The 18218-nt window shown below is 32.3% G+C and overlaps 6 protein-coding genes across 8 annotated transcripts in view; 4 read left to right on the plus strand and 2 right to left on the minus strand.

Moving 5' to 3' along the window:
• LOC149661967 (putative polypeptide N-acetylgalactosaminyltransferase 9) overlaps positions 1 to 5401 on the minus strand; it is a 107897-nt gene extending 102496 nt beyond the window's left edge. Inside the window, exon 1 of one of the 2 annotated variants that reach the window (XM_089843537.1) lies at positions 5331 to 5401. The gene's annotated coding sequence lies outside the window, so the exon portion shown is untranslated. The remainder of the gene's footprint in view (positions 1 to 5330) is intronic. The other variant, XM_089843538.1, reaches the window with a different exon arrangement.
• An 86-nt stretch (positions 5402 to 5487) lies between these two features.
• Positions 5488 to 6822, plus strand: ORMDL (sphingolipid biosynthesis regulator orosomucoid 1-like). Its single transcript, XM_089843539.1, has 4 exons — positions 5488 to 6101; positions 6191 to 6380; positions 6464 to 6615; positions 6681 to 6822. The coding sequence occupies exons 2-4, from the start codon at positions 6207 to 6209 to the stop codon at positions 6814 to 6816; spliced, it is 462 nt and encodes a 153-aa protein (XP_089699665.1). The 5' UTR covers positions 5488 to 6101; positions 6191 to 6206; the 3' UTR covers positions 6817 to 6822.
• A 1350-nt stretch (positions 6823 to 8172) lies between these two features.
• On the plus strand, positions 8173 to 11228 carry ND-49 (NADH dehydrogenase (ubiquinone) 49 kDa subunit). Its single transcript, XM_089843540.1, has 9 exons — positions 8173 to 8319; positions 8518 to 8618; positions 8683 to 8994; positions 9066 to 9178; positions 10050 to 10288; positions 10363 to 10482; positions 10541 to 10766; positions 10840 to 10923; positions 10987 to 11228. Exons 1-9 carry the CDS (start codon positions 8225 to 8227, stop codon positions 11080 to 11082), a joined length of 1386 nt encoding a protein of 461 aa, XP_089699666.1. The 5' UTR covers positions 8173 to 8224; the 3' UTR covers positions 11083 to 11228.
• An 885-nt stretch (positions 11229 to 12113) lies between these two features.
• On the plus strand, positions 12114 to 13445 carry PTPMT1 (protein tyrosine phosphatase, mitochondrial 1). Of its 2 annotated transcripts, none has more exons than XM_089843544.1 (5): positions 12114 to 12393; positions 12601 to 12763; positions 12821 to 12901; positions 13004 to 13195; positions 13254 to 13445. In XM_089843544.1, coding segments are annotated over exons 1-5 (570 nt in total). In that variant the 5' UTR covers positions 12114 to 12391; the 3' UTR covers positions 13386 to 13445. The 2 variants fall into 2 exon arrangements, with proteins under 2 accessions (XP_089699670.1, XP_089699671.1); XM_089843545.1 differs by having other exon boundaries at positions 12115 to 12507; positions 12593 to 12763.
• Positions 13433 to 16326, minus strand: LOC149661971 (N-acetylneuraminate lyase-like). Its single transcript, XM_089843541.1, has 13 exons — positions 16188 to 16326; positions 15834 to 15982; positions 15262 to 15397; positions 15136 to 15191; positions 14977 to 15047; positions 14825 to 14912; positions 14707 to 14764; positions 14560 to 14635; positions 14397 to 14489; positions 14184 to 14329; positions 13988 to 14119; positions 13848 to 13887; positions 13433 to 13781 (listed from the first exon to the last, which is right to left on the minus strand). The coding sequence occupies exons 3-13, from the start codon at positions 15289 to 15291 to the stop codon at positions 13645 to 13647; spliced, it is 927 nt and encodes a 308-aa protein (XP_089699667.1). The 5' UTR covers positions 15292 to 15397; positions 15834 to 15982; positions 16188 to 16326; the 3' UTR covers positions 13433 to 13644.
• Etfb (Electron transfer flavoprotein beta subunit) lies at positions 16177 to 17608 on the plus strand. The gene is made up of 5 exons (XM_089843542.1): positions 16177 to 16314; positions 16553 to 16711; positions 16782 to 16940; positions 17000 to 17221; positions 17289 to 17608. Exons 1-5 carry the CDS (start codon positions 16258 to 16260, stop codon positions 17457 to 17459), a joined length of 768 nt encoding a protein of 255 aa, XP_089699668.1. The 5' UTR covers positions 16177 to 16257; the 3' UTR covers positions 17460 to 17608.
• Positions 17609 to 18218: the final 610 nt, after the last annotated feature.

Raw genomic sequence — 18218 nt, forward strand, 5'->3', positions numbered from 1 at the left:
CAAGCACGATTTCACTTTATAAAATAACGCTATAGTCTCGAGCCCGAAGTTTAGATTTTTATGGCGTTGAGGTTTTAAAATTTAAATAATCATAAAAATTCTGGGAATATTCTCTCCAAATGGCTCTTATTCCGCAAATAACGTGCTGTTGAATTTTTATATTACCATTTTAACCAATGAAATTACCGCCTTAATGTTTTAGGTCTATTTTAAGTCTATTGCTTAAATTAAGCAACGTGACAAAAACCCAAAATCTGAGTTTTGGCGCGAGAAAAATAATTTAAGCAAGAAAAAAATAAAGATTTCTAAAAACACGTGGTATACTGATTAAGGTCTATTTTATGCCTACATTGGCAAAAAAAGATGACGCCAGACATCCACTTAATTGGTAGAAAATAATTCTAAAACATTTCTACGCTACAATGTAGAAATTCAGTATAAATCCTATGGCTTTTTAAAAAAGAATGAACATAGAGTTGGAGGAGCTATAAAACTTTATCACTGCCTGTTTTATCATTTAAAATAAATTCAAAAAACTTGAAAACTTAAAACGGCCCTTGTACAGACGAGCCGAGCTTTACGCTGGCGGTACTATGAAAAAGACGGCTTCATTTTGAATAGATTCGAGTATATAGAGAGGAATATGGGGCGCGTTGGGAGCCCTGTTTGCACTCTCTTTGCATTTTTCAATCGCTTCAACGCCTCTAAAAGAGAAAAGATAGAGACGAATAGAAGGATTCGAGCTTGGGTCCCATGGCCTGGATAGATAGACAGCCTCGCCTAAGGCCCCGCAAAACACGAGTGCACATGAGAAGACAAATCTTCCAACGTTTTTCGCCTATTTGTACGATTTTTCCATAATCGAAATTGATAAATAAAACATGCGATGAACACTACATATAGAGAGAGATTGAGAGAGACGATAGGCAGCCGATTCTTTCAATTTTATTCAAAGGCAAAACATCGAATCTACGGAATGTACCGTTTTTGGTTTTAAAGCCCCTTCATTTCGTCATAGTACACAGGGTATTTTTAAAAAGTCTGGGGCACAAATTAAGGGGGATGTTCTCTTTGGGAAATCAATTTTGAGTCGAAAATGTAACTTATATCTCCATTTTGTCACAAGGGCCACTGTTTTCGAGTTATGATTCAAGAGTGTTTTAGGGATGACCCCTTAATTAATTATATTAGAAATCATTGTCTAAATCAGTTTTTTAATTAAATTTAACGGGGTCATCCGTAAAACACTCCCAACATAACTTGAAAACAGTGGACCTTAAGGGAGGGGGTCAAAATATCATAGCACATTTTAAATCGCCCAAAGAACACTACCCCCTTAATTTCTGATATAGATACCCAATTTAATTGAGATTAAAGTAACCTTTAAGGTATACATTTTAATAATGATTTAAATATCTTTTTTATTATAAAATTAAAACCATTTCAATTTTTCTTTACTTTTTTCTAATAGACACCCAATTTAATTGAGATTAAAGTAACCTTTAAGGTATAAATTTTAATAATAAAAATTTCAATATCTTTATTTAAATCAAATTAAAACCATCTCCTCAATTTATCTTTACTTTAAAACGGAGATACGACGTTTTCCCTTTCAATTTATATTTGCTGCCAATTGTTCGTCTTTTCTAGATCGTAGAACAGAATGTCTATAAAGACGTAGGAAGGGGGGGGGGCGAGGTTTGTTTGAATAACATTGAGAAAAGGGGTTTCGGGGGGGGGGGGGAGGTCCATCTAACTTTCATTCCCCAAAAGAATTGTCGAATATTTTAGGAGCTATGTACGAGTGTGTCGAACGATTTCAAAGTATAATGAGGAATTGAGAATACGTAAAGAGCGCCAACGAGAAAGACCACCAGGGATTTTACAAACACACACGCGTAGAAAGAAGATGAAGAAAAAAGAGAAGAATTCAAATTGGGATATTCTCTTCTTCTTCTTCTTCTTCTTATAGGCATGGATGGACCTTTTCGATTTTAAACACTATATACTAAAGTGGTCCGTGTCTACTCGTTTGAAAGGAATAAAAATCCACTTATCAAAGCGAAGGTTTTTTCGCGCTTGATTTTCAATTAAATCGGGGGTCACGTGTGTTTCGAATAAATATTATTACAACCAAACTCGTTTCGAGTTGTCTGTTTAAAACAAAATTCATTTTTCCAAATGATGCTCCCATTTTGTTTTCAGTATTAAAAATATTTAAGTGACTAATTTTATTGTCTTACAAGGGTTGCCACGGAACTTTCTGATTCAAATTCCCTGATTTTCTTAGGTTTTCCCTGACTTTTTCACCATTATCCCTGACTTTTTTCACCATTATCCCTGACTTTTTTCACCATTATCCCCGACTTTTTTCACCATTATCCCCGACTTTTTTCACCATTATCCCCGACCTTTTTCACCATTATCCCTGACTTTTTTCACCATTATCCCCGACTTTTTTCACCATTATCCCCGACTTTTTCACCATTATCCCCGACTTTTTCACCATTATCCCAGACTTTTTCACCATTATCCCCGACTTTTTCACCATTATCCCCGACTTTTTCACCATTATCCCCGACTTTTTCACCATTATCCCCGACTTTTTCACCATTAACCCTTACTTTTTCACCATTATCCCTGACTTGTTATAGTTTATATCATTCAAGGTCAATCAGAACTGATAACAAAATAGTTTCTGCACCATAGCCAATAATGATCAATGCTATCAAAAGAATGGGATATAGCGTTTCGGAACCTTAAATCTTTCGTAGCGGAAGAGCTTTTGTTTCTACGGGATAAGATTGAAGATCGCTTCTAGGCCTAGCTCTTTGCCGAGCGAAGTTGGAAGGCTTTTAAAAGGCGATACAGCCCAATGACCCTAAAGTGAGTGGCTCTGACCCTTTATAGGATTTCCTTAGGCTTAAGTATAAGGAGAAGAGCAAGAAGAAACCCTCGCGGCAGCACCAATCTTCTCCGTGACCAAAAATCTCCTCTATCTATAGAAGCCCCGGACATAGAAGATATAATAATTTTTTTTTCTAAGAAACTAGCTCAGTAAGAAGTCGGAAACTGCGCGAATCAGCTAAAATTTAATGTGTAATTACGGTTTCTTTTCTTTTAATTTTGCGTAATTCTTAATCATTCTAATTGAAGAAAGATGTATTTTATATTATATTATATTAAAAGGCTCATTTTTATGAAAAAAAGAAGAAAAAATGTTTTTATATTATTTTTAAGTTTAAGCCCCTGAATGGCTTCTTACACGTAGAGCTTCGGTGTATAAGGGAGTAAACCTTTCTACAGGCGTTCTATGGAAAACCCATGTTAGAGATTACCCCTGTAAGATGGCTTTCCATTAACATCCGACCATTTAAATAATTATCGTCCTATTTTAGCTCCAAATGGAAAATTATACCGTTTATATTTAAAAATAAGTCTATAATACGGCTAAGACGGTTAATTTCACCCTTGAACTATTAATAGACTTATGATTATATATAAGTACTAATCCGATCATAAGTCCCTAGTTATTTTTGCCTTGTCATCCAATTACTAAAATAGAGGCCAGCTTTAATGGATACCGATTTATACTTCAATTACTTCTTGGAAACAGAGTACTCCTATTTTACAACTAGGTCAAACGTTGTTGTTTACTGCTAAGTGAGTTATATATATAACGTTAAGTATAACATCCAAACAACTATCGAAAATTAGGGTTAATAGGCTTTAGCTATGAACTCGCAAAGTGAATAAATAAAATATTAGAATTGGTTGCCTAAAACTTGTTTTGGTATCGAGGATGTTTAGGAGAAATCGAATTTAAATTTTAAAGTTTAGGACTTTTACCAAAAAAAAAAAAATTTAACACATTTACAGTTTTTAAAGGGATAGTAGCAAATAAAATCTTAAACCCTTTAATTCTTATAAAGCTTTAAACCTATTTAAGCTTACGTTTTAAAATTATAATATCTATAATAATGGATTGAGGTAGCGACTTAGCTACCGCATTGTATTTAGACCAAATCTAATTAGCGGATAAATGAGCCGTGACGTCACTGGGATGGAATGTCTCATTACGCGTTAAGGTAATTTTCCCCCAAAAAAGATGACAGAAAGAAAAGAGTGGGAGAAGAGAAAAACAACAGAAACAAAACCAACCAAAGCTAAGCCAATTTGTCTCTTCTCATTGTATGACGTATATACTCCGTAGAAGAAAAGGCCTAGCTAGCATTATCTTAGAAGTAGTAGCCATAAACATTAGCAAAAGCAATTTTCCCAGGTTTTTTTTTTCCTTATGGTATAAACCGTGTTTGTTATTGGAGCGGATAAAAATGTCCAGGAAAAAAGTTATAGGTTCCTTGTAAGGCCAGCGATGGATAAAATATACCATTTGGTATTTTCCCTTCCTTTCCTCTATTTCCTTTGTCCCCAACTTCATTTTGATCTAATTTTAACCCGTTTCCTGAATGGCCACAGGGTCCTGCAGGATATTAAATAAGCCTATGGTTATCTCCGTATGTTTGGATGCTCTAGCTAGTTCCTGATTTTTTTTTCTGGGGTTCCAAACCAAACTTTCATTTTATTGGCACTCGCAGTCCAGTCCAGTTGAGGACCGAACAAAGTAGTCCATACAGGAACCGGACACCAACCTAGAAAGTACGACTAGCGAATGCCAAAGGGTATTTGTCCAGAGTAGAACGGGCGGAAATGACCTTGACGGGAAACGGAAGCGACATCCACTCAGGGACTAACTTCCGGTCTAGAACTCTAGCGACTAGCCTATCTCGCTTGGGGGCTATTCCAGAGTCAACTAAACTCGACAACTCACTAAAAATATTACTATATTCTTGTTTGGTTCGCAATTTCTATTAAAATATTGTTTTGGTTTGAAGGTATTTTGTAGTGGTCCTTAAGTAGTCTAAAGCGTGTTTTATTTTGGCTTACAATTTGCTGAAAACATGTCTAACGAAGACATGAAAGTCAATAAACCAGAGTAGTTTAGTTTTACCTTGACTGTTAATTATTCCCCCAGTTTTAAAGAGTTCGATTGTGTCAAAGTTGCAAACATTTAAGTTCAAAGTTCAAATTTAAGTTAAATCAAACCACTTAAAGCGAGTAGCGGGGGCGTCGTTGAGCTCGTGATCGAGTGGGCTATGTCAAACGCAAATTTCATAAGCCTTGGCCTAAACCGCGGGTCATAACGATATTAATCACTTTTAAGTCTTTCAAACCGTCATTACTTCACTCAAGGAAAATATTTCTAACCCACACGCTCTTTTAAATATCCCAAGGCTATTAATTTCAATAATTATAAATTCACTACTTACATAAATACATTTAGTTTTCCACCGCACATCGATAACAAGCCATAGAAACCGCCGCCAAACTTTCCGTCCTTCAGCTTGGAGGAAAAGCTGTGATTGGAGGAAACTCAGTCACGTGATTCGTCCCTTGACTGGCTGTCTGGCTCGCAAGCAATGAGATAGATAGAGTTACAATTCAAATCGGCTTACCGCGAAACACATTGCTTTTATCAAGCAAGTTTATCAAAACATGACAGCGCCATCTGTGAGCCTCTAGCGGAACTAATTACAACTTTTACTTGTTTATTTGCAATTAGAAACATCGTTATGATTTTTATTTCATCTATTTATTAGATTAAAAAGGACTAGAGTTTTTATTATTTAACTCGCGTATTTAATTTAACACGTTTAAAAACTATCTTGACAACTTGTTACACAGATTATAGCAGCAGACGGTAATAAAAAAGTTCTTAGGGTGGCGCCACCCGTATTTGATAAAGATTCATGCCCGACAAAAGGTGTATCGCGAAACGTCGATCTCGAGATCTCACGTTGTGACTCTAGGTTTAATATATATATTCTATCTCATTGCTCGCAAGCTACGCTGTAGGCCCGAGGAAAATATGACACACTAGGAAAAGTATTTGTTTACCCCAAATTAAAGTGTTGTAAACAACAATCGATAAATCGTACTTGTAAAATATAAAATTCCGACTGTTAATTTGTCAAAATTACGAGGTAGTTGGTAATTTTTGTTAACGTCGCTGCCCTAATAAAGGATTTCTACGAATTAAGGTAGGCCAAGCTAATGACGTTTTGAACATTTTTGGTTTAAGTTATCATTTAAATTTGTCTATTTAAAATTAATTTCGGTTGATTTAAAGTTAATTTAACTGGATAATGATGCTTGGGGGTACACCGGGGGAGGTGAACCCCAATAGTTCTTGGCTAAATAGCCGGGGAATGTGGCTAACCTATGGGATTGGCATTTTGACCTTTCACTTAGTCCTATTAAGTTTCCCGTTTTTGACCGTCGCTTGGGTCTGGACTTTAACCAACGTCTTCCATAATTTGGTACATTTACATTAATTTTTCTTCAATTTAAATAAGAATAAGCCTTATAAAATTTGCAAAATTTACCCCCGAATATCTTTCAGACTATGTTCATCTTTTTGCACACGTTAAAAGGAACCCCTTGGGAACCTGGTGATCAAGGAAAAGTTCGTTTACTAACTCATTGGGAACAGATAGATAATGGAGAACAATTCACAGCCACTAGAAAGTTTCTGACAGTTGTGCCAATCATATTGTAGGTTAAAACTCGTCTATTTCTCTAATTTAACGATGTTAATCTAACTCCGTTATTGGTTACAGATTTTTCCTCGCAAGCTTCTATACCAAATATGATCACTTTCATTTCTTAGCTAATGTTTCATCATTGGTTTTTGTCTTGTTGCCAAAACTCCCTCAGTTTCATATGGTTAGAATATTTGGTATCAATAAATACTGAAACCCCCCCCCCAAAAAAAGTAACGAGAGAAAAAGCCAAGTAACGAGAGAAAAACTGAAAAAGCCAATTATAAATTTTTGTATAAAGTTTTGGGTGAAAAAAAAAGAAAAGACATTGTACAGGATTCTACGTCCATAAATATTTAACCAATAAAATATGATACGTAATTCAGATAATTACAGTTAATTAAATTAAATTAATAATTAGAAAGGAAAAAAAAACATTGGATTTGAATAATAAGAATAAAATAAATCAGCTCAGTAACGTAACGTAACGTAACGTAAAGTAAACATCACAGGGTAACTAATTAAATAAAACAGTTGGGAAAGTATGGATTGGAATTTAAAGAAGTACCTATCAAAATAATTGTAGATAAAATTAAAAATAACCATCCAATATTTTTATAGCATTTGGGGAAATCAGTTCTCTATATATATATTTTTAACTCAGTTCAGTTCAAACTTCAAAGAGTTTCTACCACTTTCTAGGGCAAAATTATTTTTAAAAACTTTATCAGTGATATTAAAAACCACCGAGATGGTAAATAAATAAATAAATAATGTAGCTAACTAAATCACTTTAGCAGCTGTCTCTAAATAAATATTAGTTCAAAGGTCAAGAAAGACTGCCTAATTCTCCATTAGTAACTTATTCTTACGGTTAATACTGTTTTAAAATATTAATTAAAAACTAATAATTAACAGTACTAATAATATCTTATAGCTATTAAAATATTGTTATTTTCCTAATTAATTATTTAAAAAAAATTATGAGATTAATTAATGTCTAAGTCTGTTTTGTTTTTTATGGTGAAATGTTTCACAAAAATCACAAATAAAGAATGTTTAGTTTCCTTAATAGTTTTTTTTATATAATTTTTCTGTTTTTTTTATTTCATTCTATTCTTATTCTACACCAAATTAGCAATGCAATGCGTATTAATTATCCAGTGTTTCATCTAAGCATTGTTAAGCCTTGGTTTTTCAAAAAAAAAAGAAAAATTACTATAAATAACCAGTAAGAAATACACAATTAGTCAATTAGGCTTATTTTCTGGGGGAAAAAGCGTTGTGATTATAAAATTTGTGTAATAACCACTTGTATTTCTATTAATTGCGCATTATTATATCATTTTATACAATTAAAATTAAGTTTTATTAATGTTTTACTAGTTATTTTTATTCCCCAAATGAAAAATTCCATGAATTCTTACCATTTTCCTCCATTGTTCCAAGCGTAACTACTGCACGTTGTCAATTAATAAATAGGCCAAAATCCCAAACAAATTTGGCCTAAAAATGTTTAAATAACTTCGTATGGAAAAGTTTAAAGTTCAAATGTTGGCGGGAAAAAGTAGTTGTCACATGCTCACTCACACATCTAGGGGTCAGCAGTTCAACTTTCCAAAATGGCTCTCAGGGCTGTGTTAACCAAAGTTTCCACTCAAATTCGCGTTGCTCCGAAACTCTACAAGGATTTTGGCCCATCCGTTTTGTCAGTAAGGTAATAAATCAATTAATTATTATTAATTTCAACCACACATAAATTTTTCACTTCGAAAAATGATCAAAAAGCTTTAAAATTGCTAAGCCTAATTTTGAAGTTTGGCTTCCCTGTATTACCCTACCTATTACGTAAAGGTCAAACTTAACAGAAGTCCATAATTTAAGTACGATATTAAATTAAATTAAATATTTTAAGAAACAAACGATGGACTGCGGACCCAGAATTTTTGGAGCAATTTGCTGGTCCAGTAATGTACCCTGATTCTGAAACTAAATGGGTTCTACCACCATTAAATGGTACTTAATTTTAAGAATTTAAGGGTGTAAGTGTAATTAAACCTATTAATACTAATTAATATAGGAAAAATGCTTCCCGAAGAACGGGACGTTAGAAATTTAAGTTTAAATTTTGGACCCCAACATCCTGCAGCTCACGGAGTTTTAAGATTGGTATTAGAACTTGACGGAGAGGTTGTTATGAGAGCTGACCCTCATATTGGTTTACTCCATCGTGGAACGGAGAAATTAATCGAATACAAAACCTATCTGCAAGCTTTGCCCTATTTTGATCGTTTAGATTATGTCTCCATGATGTGTAACGAGCAATGTTACTCGTTAGCAGTTGAAAAATTGCTTAATCTTCGAGTACCCAAAAGAGCTCAATATATCAGGGGTAAAATAATTACAAACAGTTTAAGGTTTCAGCTGAACTATAATTCCTTAAAAGAATACACTGCTTTCTAGTTCTTTTTGCGGAATTAACTCGTATTTTGAATCATATTATGGCTGTGGGAACACATGCCTTGGATATCGGAGCTTTAACTCCTTTCTTTTGGTTGTTTGAAGAAAGAGAGAAGGTTGTTATTGTTAAATATCTTTTTAACTTGAGAAATAGTTATTTTAACTCGAAAAATAGTTATTTTAACTCGAAAAAAAGTTATTTTAACTCGAAAAAAAAAAGTTATTTTAACTTGAAAAAAAAAGTTATTTTAACTTGAAAAAAAAGTTATTTTAACTTGAAAAAAAAAGTTATTTTAACTTGAAAAAAAAAAGTTATTTTAACTCGAAAAAAAGTTATTTTAACTCGAAAAAAAGTTATTTTAACTTGAAAAAAAGTTATTTTAACTCGAAAAAAAGTTATTTTAACTTGAAAAATAGTTATTTTAACTTGAAAAATAGTTATTTTAACTTGAAAAATAGTTATTTTAACTTGAAAAATAGTTATTTTAACTTGAAAAATAGTTATTTTAACTTGAAAAATAGTTATTTTAACTTGAAAAATAGTTATTTTAACTTGAAAAATAGTTATTTTAACTTGAAAATAGTTATTTTCACTTAATAGTTATTTTCACTTAATAGTTATTTTAACCTACAAATAGTTATTTTAACCTAAAAATAGTTATTTTAACCTAAAAATAGTTATTTTAACCTAAAAATAGTTATTTTAACCTAAAAAAGTTATTTTAACTTAAAAAAAGTTATTTTAACTTAAAAAAAGTTATTTTAACTTAAAAAAAAGTTATTTTAACTTAAAAAAAAGTTATTTTAACTTAAAAAAAAGTTATTTTAACTTAAAAAAAGTTATTTTAACTTAAAAAAAAGTTATTTTAACTTAAAAAAAAGTTATTTTAACTTAAAAAAAAGTTATTTTGACCTAAAAAAAAGTTATTTTGACCTAAAAAATAGTTATTTTTAAAACTAGTACTTCTTTCTTTTAACATTTTTTAGTTAATGGAATTTTATGAGAGAGTTTCCGGAGCTCGTATGCACGCTGCTTATGTTAGACCAGGAGGTGTTAGTTTAGATTTACCCCTTGGTCTTATGGATGATATTTATCAATGGGCTCAACAATTTAGCCAAAGAGTTGATGAAGTTGAGGATCTTTTAACTAGCAACCGTCTTTGGATGCAACGGACCATTGATATTGGTACAGTTTCAGCGGAAGATGCTCTGAACTTTGGTTTTAGGCAAGAAATAAAAAAGAGGATTAATTAAAAACTATGAAATAAATACTAATTAATTACTCTTAATTAATTAAAAGTGGGGTGATGCTAAGAGGTTCAGGAATTAAATGGGATTTACGTAAAACCCAACCCTATGATTCTTACGAAGATTTTGACTTTGAGGTTCCAATTGGTGCTAAGGGAGATTGTTACGATCGGTAATTTGAAAAATGATTCTGAATGATCTACAGACTAATTAATCATTTAATTAATTAGATATTTGTGTCGTGTGGAGGAAATGAGGCAAAGTTTAAGAATTATAGATCAATGTTTGAATAAAATGCCAGCGGGAGAAATTAAAGTTGACGATAATAAAGTTGTCCCTCCGAAAAGAGAAGAAATGAAAACCTCTATGGAGGCCTTAATTCATCATTTCAAATTATATACTGAGGGTTTCCAAGTTCCACCTGGTTCAACTTATACAGCTATTGAAGCTCCTAAAGTATATATATTATCATTAAATGAATTTTTAATTAATTTAATGATAATATAATTTTTTTAATTTTTATCAAAAGGGTGAATTTGGAGTTTATTTAATTTCTGATGGATCTAGCCGACCTTATCGTTGCAAGATTAAGGCTCCTGGTTTTGCTCATTTGGTAATTAATTAGTAAATTAATTAATTTTAATCGTTAATTAAATTTTTTTTTACTTTTTTTCAGGCTGCCCTTGACCATATCGGCAGAAATCACTATTTAGCCGATATTGTAGCTATTATTGGAACTTTGGATGTTGTTTTCGGAGAAATTGATCGCTAATTAATTGTCTTACAATATTATTATTATTTGACAGAAATGTAAATATAAATTAAAATCTAATTAAAATTAGGCCTAAAGATTGGAAAATACATGTAAACATTAGTAGTTCATTAAACCTTGGAGAAATAAACTTATTTGGTTTTGAACATCTTGTTTCATATTGAATTTATTTTAAATCAAATAAATTAAAGACTAAAATTAGGCCTAAAGAGAACCTTGGAGAAATAAACTTATTTGGTTTTGAACATCTTGTTTCATTTTGAATTATTTTAAATCAAATAAATTAAAGACTAAAATTAGGCCTAAAAAGAACCTTGGAGAAATAAACTTATTTGGTTTTGAACATCTTGTTTCATTTTGAATTATTTTAAATCAAATAAATTAAAGACTAAAATTAGGCCTAAAAAGAACCTTGGAGAAATAAACTTATTTGGTTTTGAACATCTTGTTTCATATTGAATTATTTTAAATCAAATAAATTAAAGAAGATCGGAATAATTCAAAGGCATAAAATTTAAGTTCGTAAATTCCATACATTAAGGCCTATTGTTTTTAAAATAAGGAAAAGGCCGCGATAATAAATCTGTAATATGATATTTAAAGGCGTGGGATTGAGACACGTGGCTTAAATCAACCAATGGAGGTCGCTCTCTCATTCCTAGGTGAAATAAGTAGCATAATAACTATACGTAAGATTATAGCAAAGCCAAGGCTTAGCGAGAGATCATATTTTACAAACAAATCAAATAAAAATAGGTCAAAATGGTGCGTCGTCTGCTTTAGAATAAGAAATAAACGCTTAAGAAGTTAAGACTCGGCAGTCGGCACCAGGCTGGGAAATAAGGATATTTTTTAAACTAGTCCTTGGGACCAGTGACCCCCTAGTGTCCTAAATAATAAACTGGTCTCCGGAGTGGTCCCAGCCTTTGTTCTCCAATAGATTTGCAATTAATAAACTGGTCCCGAGGACCCGTAACCCCCACTTTTTGAATTAAAAAACTAGTGCAAGCAATTAATAAACTGGTTTTGGACCAGAGGAAGTGTGCTATTTCCTAGCCTGTTGGGAATAAGGTGGATTGAGCAACAAATTAACTAACTTAAGGGAAATTGCTGAGCTGTACTCGGAACATTATCCACCATCATTCTTATTGTTATTATGTTACTTATGACCCAGGCATCTGGGACGCATCATAAGTACATTTTATAGTATTTGACACTCATAAGTACCTAACCTACGTGTCAAGAAACAAGTTACTGAAGAAGCCGGGTCCGGGTCGGGTTTAGAAATTACTGAGTGACAAACGGTTCCATGTACGTTAATTAAAATTATTTTAATTATTATTTATGGAATTTAAACTGATATTACGAATGATTTAACTAATGCGTTTTACAACCATTCATTAAAAACTGGCCATATTATTATTTGTATGTAGCAATGCAATAAATAATTTTAATATTTATTTATTTATTTATAAATATAATTAATTTGATAAATTTAATGTTAATTTAGATTAAAAGGTATTTAAAACGGTGTTGTCTCACCATGTTTGCCAGAATCACCTTTTATCCCACTCTACTATATAATGTTGTAATGGAAAAAGTGTCATCAAGAAGATGGTATGATAGAATTGATGATACTATTGTTTTAGGCGCCTTACCTTTTCACGGAATCGTCGATAAAGTAAGAAAATTAACTGATACTAATTAAGGAATATATATTAATGAATTTAAATTTTAGTTAGTTAAACAGGAGAATATTAAAGGAGTAGTTTCAATGAATGAGGATTATGAATTACGGTTTTGGACTCCATCTGCAGAGGTAAATGGAATTTTTTTTAAATTAGGCCTAGAAAAAGTGGTATTTAATCATTTCCCAATTAAATTAGAATGTTTAATTTACATTTAACCTAATTTAAAATAGGAATGGGCGAAACACGGAGTTCAATTCCTTCAACTTAGTACAACAGACATTTTTGAAGCTCCGTCACAAGACAAACTTAATTTGGGAGTTAAATTCATATCGGAAATAGAAAAAGAGGGAAATAGCGTTTACGTTCATTGTAAAGCGGGTAGAACGCGAAGCGCCACGCTTGTAGGCTGCTATTTAATGAAGGTAACATTAAATTAGATTTTTAATGAACCATGAATAAAATAATGATTTGATTTGACAGAAACATCAATTAACACCAATTGAAGCAGTTGATTTTGTTCGCAATAAACGGCCGCATATATTAATTCATAAAGCCCAATGGCAAGCCCTGAACATTTTTTATGAAAATTATTTAATAGGGAATAAAAATTAATTAAAGATATGCTTATAGAGAAAAAAAATAATAATAAAATATACTAATTATAGTTTTTTATATTATTTAATTAATTAAGGTGCAAGCATTTTTTTTAATTGTATAGGTTCTTAATTTAACGCAGTAACTACAGTAATTTAATTTAATACGTGAGATTATTAAATTAAATTAAATATTTTGTCCAATTCAATTGGTTGTGAATAATTAATTAATTATGCTGAATAAAAATTTATATACTGGTAGAAAATTAATTAATTAATTAATTAATTTGTGTTATTTCTTTCTTTAAACCATTCCTGTTAGTTTCATCCAAAGGAATCATGGGTAATCTGACTTTTCCTACATTAATAGGTGTCATTTCATTCATGGCTTGTTTCAAAACCGCGAATAAATTTCCTGAACCATTTAATTAATAATTAATAAATATACCAATTAACTATAAAAAAAATTAACTAATTTTACCCCATTTTAACATTCGTTCCATCTTATCGTTTAATTTCCTCTGAAGAGAAGAAAAAAATTGGAAATTTTACGTTTAAACAAGTTGGGAAGCCTGTATTAATGGCTTCACTCTGTTATAAGTAATGGCAGACGGTAATTACCTGAGCCTGCAATGCCCTGTTCATGTCATTCTCTTTAAACCATTTAAAAACGTCGTAATTATCTTTGGCTAACAAATTATGAGAAATTCCTACAGCCGCGTTAACGCCAATTGATAAGGCAGCTAGCCAAAGCTACAAATTACATTTTCAAAATTTAATTGGTTGAAATCGGAGAAAGTTAAACATGAAATCAAACCTCATCGCAACCAATCATGAATTTAAAATCACTTCCATGAGTTGCCTGACAATAAATCAAATCCTTCAGATCGGAATTGGTGTATTTAGCAGCGCAAAAATTAGGGACTAATGGTCTAGCTTCTTTAATAAAGTTGTTTAGATTAACTGAAACGATAGCGTTCCTAGTTAGAATCAGTTTAGGGTTAATGGGGATAATTAAACTTTAACTAACGATTAACTCCACTCATGGATGGAATGTGATAATACATCAACGGAGTGTTTGGAGCGGCTGAACTAACCTCCTTCAAGTAATTGATTAATTGGGCTACAAAATTATTTTCAGAGTTTACATCGATAGATATCTATCAGTTTTTTGATAAAATAGTATTAACTACCATTATTGTCAGGTTTGTAATAAATTGGAGGCAATACTGCAATTGCATCAGCGTCATTAGCTTCCGCGTGTCGGGCCTAATAATAGTAATATCATTTACTCGCAACCACGTACCACAAAGGTACTTCGATTTACCACGATAACTTACAAGGTCTTTAGTATCCTTCATACAATTAGCGGTAACGTGAATAACCACCACTTTCATGCTATTAAATTAGTGGTAATTAGCTTTATTATAATTAATGATAAGTATTCAATATCCATACTGAGGTCTCCCCCCTTTCAACCATCCCAAAGCGCTGCTTTTACGTTCCTCAACATTCATGGATAACCATTCACCGGTGGTCCCGTTAACTAAGTTTTATAGTATTTTACGTTATTTTGATATTAAAATTAAGTTACGATTTTAATATCATACCATAGACTCCACTGACATTACTGTCAGCTAGATATTTAGCGTATTGTGGAATAATATCCGCATTCAGTTCACTAAGTTTAAGAATTAATTTTGAAAAAAAAAAAAAAAAAAAATACGTTTCCTAAGACTATGCGTCAAAAAAAAAATTAAAAAATTTACCCAGAATCGTTAAAAGCCGAAAATGGGGCTGCCATAAGACCTTCAAAATTTAAAACCTGTCAGATATTTAGAATTAGGGTCAGATTTTCTTATTTTTTTGCATAATTTAGTATATTCTAAATGAACCTTTTTCGTCTTGATGCTTAGGGATGACATTTTTCAACGTCGTAATTGTTTCAACGTTATTTAATAACTGGGACAACTCGACAACAACCAATCGCGAATTTCCAAGGACAAATTTAGAGGTTGAAAATTCTTATCTCTGTCGTCGGATGATTTTGGAATTATAAATCACGAGAGTCGCGTTTAAAAGATTAAGAAGGTTAAAACATTCATAAAGTTTGCTTTAGACAGAAGTAAATGTCTTTGAAGTGTTTAAAAACTGTACCATCTCTAAAACCCGAATATATAATTCAATCCCAAGCTCCCAAATTGACGCTTTTTAACTTAAGAGATACTTTTCACTGAGATGATATGTCATTAAAGCCAAATTTACCTTTTTTTCAAGCTGACAAAAAATTAATTAGCATGTTTTGTGAAAAAATTTGTAAAACAAGGTCTTGAACTTGACCAAGGCTTAGCGAGAAACACGATAATTTCTTTAAGTAATATAAAACCTTAACATTACTTTATTATACAATTACGTTATGCAAGTTCAATAAAAGTTTAATAAATTTATAGTTTCTATTAAAAAATACCTTAATTACTGGTAAAAACTTCAATAATTAATCCCAACAAGCCTCCATCATCCACGTTTCAAGATTAGTATTAAAAAGAACGGCAGTAACGGCCTTATGGGCTCGTCATAACCATGGGAAACGATTGGCTATTGAACTTACCACGTGACCTATTCGAGAGTGAAGGGAAATAAGCAAAAATAATCCGTGCCTAATGGCGTTTTCCTTTGGTCCTCGCGGAGCGCTCCCATGGAGGAATAAAACTAGGAGATCCTATTCTTCAAAAACAGTCTTTAACGAAGCTGGAAACTACTACTACCATTTTTATTGCTCCTTGGGAGCGCTCCGCGAGGATCCTAAGGAAAACGCTATTACTTCCGAGTCCCGTTGCCAGGCATTAGTTGTTTCTGTTATTTATAATTAGCATATAATTAGCACCGTGACCATGGCGGCTATGCGTGTTCTTGTTGGTTGTAAAAGAGTTATTGATTACGCGGTTAGAGTAAGTATAATTATTCTAATTATTGCAATAAAAATAATAGCTTAATAAATGTATCGTATCATTCAATTTGAAATTAAAAACGTATCATAATAATTACCCAGTAACCACTGTTAGGCTTAGATACTTAAACCTTGGTTCCCGTCTTATCTTTTGAGTTTTGATAAAAATTTAAAACTTATCATTACAAATTAATTTCAATTACACGTCACACCTCTTCTGGTTTCATTTTTACCCCTAGATCAGAGTAAAACCCGACAAAACTGGTGTAATTACTGAAGGTGTTAAGCATAGTTTGAACCCTTTTGATGAAATAGCTGTTGAAGAAGCTGTACGTCTAAAAGAGAAAAAATTAGCTAGTGAAATTATTGCTGTATCACTTGGACCATCAACATGCCAAGTAATTAGCACTAATTATGGATGGTTTTTAACTGACATTACAAACAATAACCCCCAAAAAAAACTTATAGGAAACCCTTAGAACTGCTTTAGCAATGGGTGTTGATCGTGCCATCCATGTTGAAATAGACGGAGCCGAGTATGAGACACTTCAACCTTTTCACGTATCAAAAATCTTAGCTAACATTGCTAAAAATGAAAAAATTGATTTACTTATCCTTGGAAAACAAGTAATGCAGGTGATACCCTAGAGTTTACCTGCGGTTATTAATTTGGAAATCATTTTTAGGCCATTGACGATGACGCAAACCAAACTGCTCAAATGACTGCGGCAAACCTAGATTGGCCCCAAGCTACATTCGCTTCCAAATTAGAGAAGGAAAATGGTTCTCTCAAAGTCATGAGAGAAGTTGATGGAGGAATGGAAACTATCAGTGTCAAGCTGCCAGCCGTTGTTAGCGCTGATTTGAGATTAAATGAACCGCGTTACGCTACTTTGCCTAATATTATGGTTTGTCTAGTTTTAACCTTTTAAAAAAGCTTTTAATATTAACGGGTAAGTTCTCTTTGATTGATAGAAAGCCAAAAAGAAACCCATGGAGAAGAAAAAGGCTTCAGATTATGGTGTTACAATTACTCCTAAGATCGAAGTGATCAGTGTTGAAGATCCACCAGTTCGAGAGGCTGGAGCTAAAGTTGGATCGGTTGATGAAATGTTAGCTAAACTGAAAGAACTTGGAAGAATATAGAATTAACTCTCTTTTTTACCTTATGGTTTCTATGGAATATTACTTGTATTATATAATTAAATAAATAAATATATATTATAAAACATTTTTATAAATTTATAATAGTTGGTAATTAATTTTGAAAAATAAAAACATTACTTTGCAATTAATTATGGTTCTACCATTGATTATTACATTTAATTGTGGTTACCGTTCTCCCCTTTATTTCTCACTTTAGTTGTGGTTCTCCCCTTTATTTCTCACTTTAGTTGTGGTTCTCCCCTTTATTTCTCACTTTAGATGTGGTTCTCCCCTTTATTTCTCACTTTAGTTGTGGTTCTCCCCTTTATTTCTCACTTTAGTTGTGGTTCTCCCCTTTATTTCTCACTTTAGATGTGGTTCTCCCCTTTACTACTCACTTTAGTTGTGGTTCTCCCCTTTACTACTCACTTTGGTTGTGGTTCTCCCCTTTATAACTCACTTCAGTTGTGGTTCTCCCCTTTATAACTCACTTTAGTTGTGGTTCTCCCCTTTATAACTCACTTTAGTTGTGGTTCTCCCCTTTATTACTCACTCTAGATGTGGTTCTCCCCTTTATTCATTCACTTTAGATGTGGTTCTCCCCTTCATAACTCACTTTAGTTGTGGTTCTCCCCTTTATAACTCACTTTAGATGTGGTTCTCCCCTTTATTTCTCACTTTAGTTGTGGTTCTCCCCTTTATAACTCACTTTAGTTGTGGTTCTCCCCTTTATTACTCACTCTAGATGTGGTTCTCCCC

The sequence above is a fragment of the Phalangium opilio genome, unplaced genomic scaffold (assembly GCF_054372755.1).
Source record: "Phalangium opilio isolate 3A_F unplaced genomic scaffold, DU_Popi_V2 ptg000070l_1, whole genome shotgun sequence".
Classification (NCBI taxonomy): Eukaryota; Metazoa; Arthropoda; class Arachnida; order Opiliones; family Phalangiidae; genus Phalangium; species Phalangium opilio.

Bases quoted from the DNA above. Each gene is read 5' to 3' on its own strand.
- ORMDL (XM_089843539.1), top strand. From the start codon at position 6,207: ATGATGCTTGGGGGTACACCGGGGGAGGTGAACCCCAATAGTTCTTGG. The intron at 6,381-6,463 runs GTACATTTACAT...AATATCTTTCAG, and splicing joins CCAACGTCTTCCATAATTTG to ACTATGTTCATCTTTTTGCA. The intron at 6,616-6,680 runs GTAGGTTAAAAC...TATTGGTTACAG, and splicing joins ACAGTTGTGCCAATCATATT to ATTTTTCCTCGCAAGCTTCT.
- ND-49 (XM_089843540.1), top strand. From the start codon at position 8,225: ATGGCTCTCAGGGCTGTGTTAACCAAAGTTTCCACTCAAATTCGCGTT. The intron at 9,179-10,049 runs GTTGTTATTGTT...AACATTTTTTAG, and splicing joins TGTTTGAAGAAAGAGAGAAG to TTAATGGAATTTTATGAGAG. The intron at 10,483-10,540 runs GTAATTTGAAAA...TTAATTAATTAG, and splicing joins AAGGGAGATTGTTACGATCG to ATATTTGTGTCGTGTGGAGG.
- PTPMT1 (XM_089843544.1), top strand. The intron at 12,902-13,003 runs GTAAATGGAATT...AATTTAAAATAG, and splicing joins TTTGGACTCCATCTGCAGAG to GAATGGGCGAAACACGGAGT. The intron at 13,196-13,253 runs GTAACATTAAAT...TTGATTTGACAG, and splicing joins TAGGCTGCTATTTAATGAAG to AAACATCAATTAACACCAAT.
- LOC149661971 (XM_089843541.1), bottom strand. From the start codon at position 15,291: ATGTCATCCCTAAGCATCAAGACGAAAAAG. The intron at 14,490-14,559 runs GTAGTTAATACT...ATAATTTTGTAG, and splicing joins TTACAAACCTGACAATAATG to CCCAATTAATCAATTACTTG. The intron at 14,330-14,396 runs GTTAGTTAAAGT...CTATCGTTTCAG, and splicing joins ATCCATGAGTGGAGTTAATC to TTAATCTAAACAACTTTATT.
- Etfb (XM_089843542.1), top strand. From the start codon at position 16,258: ATGGCGGCTATGCGTGTTCTTGTTGGTTGTAAAAGAGTTATTGATTAC. The intron at 16,315-16,552 runs GTAAGTATAATT...TTTTACCCCTAG, and splicing joins TTATTGATTACGCGGTTAGA to ATCAGAGTAAAACCCGACAA. The intron at 16,712-16,781 runs GTAATTAGCACT...AAAAACTTATAG, and splicing joins TTGGACCATCAACATGCCAA to GAAACCCTTAGAACTGCTTT.